The sequence below is a fragment of the Apaloderma vittatum genome, unplaced genomic scaffold, assembly GCF_000703405.1.
Source record: "Apaloderma vittatum isolate BGI_N311 unplaced genomic scaffold, ASM70340v1 scaffold2834, whole genome shotgun sequence".
Taxonomy (NCBI): domain Eukaryota; kingdom Metazoa; phylum Chordata; class Aves; order Trogoniformes; family Trogonidae; genus Apaloderma; species Apaloderma vittatum.
This window is the reverse complement of record NW_009714221.1, coordinates 1-5,701: the sequence shown is the minus strand read 5'-3', so window position 1 is coordinate 5,701 and position 5,701 is coordinate 1. Positions and strand designations below refer to the sequence as shown.

General features: G+C 39.0%; 1 protein-coding gene across 1 annotated transcript in view; it reads right to left on the bottom strand.

Moving 5' to 3' along the window:
• LOC104273340 (rho guanine nucleotide exchange factor 7) overlaps window positions 1-4,960 on the bottom strand; it is a gene marked incomplete at its 5' end in the record, with an annotated part of 22,627 nt that extends 17,667 nt beyond the window's left edge. The window contains 3 exons of the mRNA XM_009868652.1: window positions 1,843-1,936; window positions 3,921-4,145; window positions 4,821-4,960. Of these exons, the coding sequence (XP_009866954.1) occupies window positions 1,843-1,936; window positions 3,921-4,145; window positions 4,821-4,960 (459 nt within the window). The remainder of the gene's footprint in view (window positions 1-1,842; window positions 1,937-3,920; window positions 4,146-4,820) is intronic.
• Between the last annotated feature and the right edge of the window lie 741 nt (window positions 4,961-5,701).

The following is a 5,701-nucleotide window of genomic DNA, read 5'->3' as shown; positions in this document are numbered from 1 at the left end:
CCTACAGTTCAAGAGATGCAGGTACTCTGAAGTACAGTTTATTTCTCTTTTAAGGCAGAAAAATAATTGGATTTTGTTGTGACTAGAACACAGCACCATATTATAACAGTAGCAGGACAGATATTTTACTTCTAAAATGAGTAATGTGAGGGCACTCAGATGAAATACCTTACTTATTTTGGTTTGTCTGTTATAATGCTAATGTGACATTAAAAACACAGCCCATAAATCCCTGGGATTCCAGAGAGGGTAAGTAATAAACCCCAAACCTCTCTATGAATAAGCTTTAAGTTCAATAGAAGTTCCTCAGTGGAAAAGTTACAGCTCTCCAAGATGAAAAAGGCTGAAGGGGTACTAACATATAACAGAAGCTTCTAATTACTGACACAAGGAGGGAGGGGAGAGGAAGAAAAAAGAATTACCAAGAATTAGTATTTCTGTAAGTTACACTGACTTAAAGAAACCAAGAATCCCTTTTATTGAAAGTTATCTCCTACACACAGAATACTGAAAGACACTAATTTAATCAGGAGTGGAACCATGTATTTCCAAGCTATAGATCTCCTTCTTCCCCCCAAAAAGAACTCTTATCTTGTCTCACTAAGTGTTTCTTAGTAATTCCTAAACCTGCAAGTTGACAGCTTTACTGCTCTTATCATTACAACCACTGAATCTCCACCCTCCAACATCTGAAATGATACTGCATTGTGTCATTTTCCTTCTTCCTAAACAGATACACTCCTGTAAGGATAAAACATTCTGAATTCAAACGTCCACTTGTGCATCCACAAACACAAGATTGTTCTCCTCACTACTGTAACCTCCACCATACAAAATTCACAGTACACTCAGGACCTCCACCTTAGACGAGCCAACAACACTCTGAGGAAAAAACTTTTTCTCTCCAACTCTACATAAATCAGTGAGAGACAACGTTCATGGTAAAACACTTCATGCACTGAACGCTCAAGTCTCCATCTCAAAAAGCCCATGAGTCTATGTCCCAAAGGACAGACACAGAGAAGCAAAAGTTGCAGTAAAAGAATCTGGCCTTCAGCTTAAATACTTTGTCTTTTATTGATGCAAGTAATTGGATTTTCGTTCACACAAATTCCTACAGAAGAATAAGAGTGACACTGACAACTAACTTCACGTTGAGTCTGCTTGATAACGTTAATGTTCCCTCCACCCCAAATTATCCCAAAGCCCAGATTTTGACCCCTCTGTTCTTCTATACATTCACCAGTGTCTCAGCTCAGTGTTGTTCTTCAGACTTCAAGCAGTTTAAAGCTCTGCCATTTATTCGGACACAGACACTACCAAATGACCTTTTTTCTAGGAGATTAGAACAGACCTTTGCATCTTAGAAAGAGTGGCCATGGAAGCAACTAATCTTTAACTCAGCTTTCCAGCACTCGGCTCAGAAGAAGCTCTAACCAGGATGAATTCAAAACAGCTGCTAAATATTTTGCAAGAATGGGGACAGTATCTTCAAATTGTTGTTTAGAGCATTAAAAAACAGGTTTACCTTACTGAACTTTACACAACTCTACAAATCAACCTCACTTCCCTCTGTTGCAAACAGATAGGAAGGGGCACTTCACCAGCACACATCCACTGCAGTCAGTAGTAAAGCTCTAGAAAGCAACTAATGCTATCATGACATGAGGACCTGAAATTAAAACACCAAACCATCCTCCCGAGTCACCTGCCCCCTCTTCCCTGGCAGGAGAGAGGAAATCAGATGACTTGTGTGCGCCGTAAATCTAACTTCCACAGAATTTAAACTGATGTTAACTCCAGCCTCTGTGTTATGCAGACACTTGTTCAAGTCTCTCTTACTTTTTCTCAGTGCAAACTCTTCATCTGACGGCTTCCGTTCTGGCTTGCGTTTGGGAAGCAGCTTTTTCATGGTTTTAGGGCTTTTACTGAGATCCTGTGCGGAGAAAATAAACACAAAAAGAGTAGAGCTTCTCTACAATACTTCAAAATTTAACTTCTGCAATGCATACAGAAGTTACAATGAAAAAATCTTACAACAGCACCAAAACTCAGTTTACTAAATATTTTTTCACAAATTTGCCCAAACTGGCTCATTTCGTCTCTACCCTTCCTCCAGCTACATACAAAGTCAGATACTGTATTTGTTCGATTAAGAGAAATACACTGAAAAGCTGCTGCAAAAGCATGCAAGCTGTTTGGGAGCTAGAGCGAAGGGAAGAGGCAGGCATACATTAATGCAAGTTTTTTCTCCTTAGCTGTTGAAGAGACAACCCACTGCACTTGTCTACTTAGAAACAGGTAAAAAAGAACCTAAATAGGAAGCTTGGCAGCTAGTACACTCTTTAAAGCCAGAGTTTTTACATATTCTGGTCTGTTTTTACAAAGCTCTGCAGCAGGGGGCAGAAAAAAGAAAAGAAAAGCAACAAATATAGCATTTCTGCTCAAAACGTGGTCAGGCTAATTTACAGGAGCAATACTATGTTACAGGAAGAAAAGTTGTATATACTGGTCTATCCCTTACCTTAAGGATACAAGACATCCTCTATAAAAATACAGAACAAGAAAGTAAAAAGGTAAATGAGCAGGACAGACCAAAGATGATAAAGATGTTTTGAACACTGTTGTATGCCAAACACTGTAAAGATGACTGAAATTTTACCTCACTGGAGAACTTAGGGCCCTACACATGAAAACATGAAAGGAATTTAACTTAAATTACAAAACAAGCACACAGAAGAACCTCCTGTAGCAACTAAGCCTAAATACAAACCTCCAATTACAGATCACCTATCAACTTTTCCCTTTAGGGGATTTACAAAAGAAAAGTCACACATATACAGCCACCACAAAAAAACACATCCAGGCCACACCAGGACACAGTGTTTAGGCCACAGTTTCTAAGAAACTGCAATTTAAATCTGCAAAATACAATTTTTCTGTCAACATCTCATGTTTGCAGAATAAAATGTTCTTAGGCATAACTGAATGACTCTTTCTGGGACCTAATGCTTCCCACTAAATTAGTATAAGGAGAAGACATTTAAAAAACACTAAACAGGAGATATCACCAAGCCAGAGAGCATCCAGTATTCTCTTCCTTACATACACAGACTTCCAACACAAACATAACATTTTCTTAGTATTTACAAACCACTCAAAATGTAGCAGCACGACCACATTAACCTACCACTACTATCTTTTTGCAGCTAAAATCACCACCTTTTATTTGTCTTGGAACAGATTCCTGTTTCATGCCACATGCTAATTAAAAACAAAAACACAGCAGCATCTTAAAGTCTAAGGGTTTGGGTTTTTTTTTGTTAATAGAACCCTTAGCCATCAGATTCTTTTGAGTACAAAAACATTACATGTATTTTGACAGTTACCATTCTTTTTTTTAAAAAATGTATGCTATTGTTACCTAGTAACAGTGATAAGTACCAAGGAACCAAGAGTCAATTATACTACCACAGCTATTCGGAATTATTCGATACAGCACTCTGAAGCACCATAAGATCCCTTATCCTACATACTTTGCAGTCTGCTTAGCAAATAACTTACTTTGCAACAAACCCGGATGATCAACATAGCAAACGAATTGCTAGTTTTAAAATAAAACCCCTAAAACCTCCTTTACTATCTGGATAAAGAGTAGAGATAAATGGAAGCACTTGGGGGAGGCAGAGGGTAGCCACTCCTAACAAGCCTTAGTATTTTCTGAGCTGCAAGACTAAATCCCTGTTTGCCATAAACAGCACCCATTAGTCCATTATCACTGACTGTTAGCTCTTAAATCATCTTTATTTAACAACATGCACAAAATGGGAAAATGGTGGTGTGTGGGGAAAAAAAAATAAAATCAAACTTCCTGTTGTATGCCTGCTACAGAGTCATAATTCTCGGCTGCTGCATCTCACCTCTTTATAACAAAGAGCTGCTGAAGGCCGTAACGGCGGAGCGGGCCGCAAGCAGCTCAGACTCCAAGGCTTGGGGGTTTTTGGAGGTTCCAAAGGTCCCCAGTTGATTGTGGTATGTGGAGTCCCATGATGTGATGGATGAGGGAGAGTGTGGTACGCAGGAGTCAGCGGTATCGGCTTGCTGTCTGAATGCTTGCTGGAGGGTGTTACTGGATGGGACGGAAGCTGTCACGGACACAAAGGTGATGGGAAGGGGAAGGAAGCATATTATCATAATAAAACCGTAATATCAGCAAGGATTAGTACAAGTCTCATTCGCTATCTAGCACTTCTGTTCATTATAGCAAGCCTTTGAAAAAATTTACACTAAATTTTTATTTGGAAAAATTAAGCTTAAAGGAATTTTTACTGTCTACCACAGACAGAGCACGCACTAAAAAAATGAAAAGCTGTGAGCAAACTTGGTCCCATGCCTCTCATCACTAAGGATGGAGCTACATTTAGATCCATTCATATCCAACAACTCAAATGAAGAGAACCCAGAAGAAAGTATCTTAAGGAAATTGTTTCTCCGCAGCCTGTCAAGTACATCACTAATTAGAACTTACTGCTTTAAGAATACTTAAAATATGGTGATATATTAATTGGTCAAAATAGAAAAAGTAATGATAATGATTCTTTTTTTTACCATGTTAAACTATTAAGTCAAAATCTAAGCATTTTATTCTTTGTTTACACAATCAACATCTGAATGATCTTTTGACCCATTAAGCTACAGTTTTAAAGTTCCACTCGTGTTACTAACGGCTAAAAGAACCGCTTCACATGATAGTGTATTTGTCAGGTAACTTAATTCTGCATACGCTGCTCATTCACTTCAATCCAGCAGTGCTCTCTTACCGTGTGAGATGGCACAGAGTGAGGTTTGATGGTGGGATTCCCGACAGTTGTGACTTTGGTTTGCTTCTGCAGGTGATCGACCCACTCATGCAAATCTTGTTGGTTGTTACAAGACACCAGTATCCTTTCAATCATATTTCCTGACAGAAAACAAGTAGGAAACCACAGAATAACAACTCAGATTAGAAAGACACTAGTTTCCAAAAACATTATATACCCTAAGGACTAAGCAAAAATTTTTATCTCTATTTTCAGTACAACAGCATCTCAATTTTACCACGTTGTAACAGACACTTCCTTGATGTATTTATTCTTGTGCCAAGCACAGAGTTCTACATTTTTCCTCGCCTCCAATAATGAAATACAACCCTTAATGACAAGAAACAGATGTAGGAGACAGGCTCATCTAGTGGCCTTGGGGTCCTCCATCTTGCCCCAGCAAGCCTGAAGTGTCATTCCTGAGTCTGCAAGCTACAATACAGGAAAAGTTATACAACTACAGATAACCGACCTTCTCTCAGAAAAAGGCATAAAGTTGGCCTGAATCTAGTAGTAAAACTGAGGCAAGTGTCACTTGGGGAAGCAATCTCAGGAGAAGATAAATTTCTGCAGTTAATTCCATTTTAACCCTTCACACTCCTCATCTGAGGTCACCTTCATAGCTATTATCTCAGAAGAAGATGCACTATCATCAGCTTTTTCCCTCTGCCTCACAGCATTGCTGTGGGATGCTGCCTGCTACTCAAGAGGGTCAAAATTACTTCACTTAAACGCAATCTGTCTGGAGGGAGAACTGAGCCAGGAAAAGAACGAAGGTATGAAGCTACCCTGTATGGATGCTGATCCTACTGTCCTTTAAATGACTCAAGGATATAAAGTTT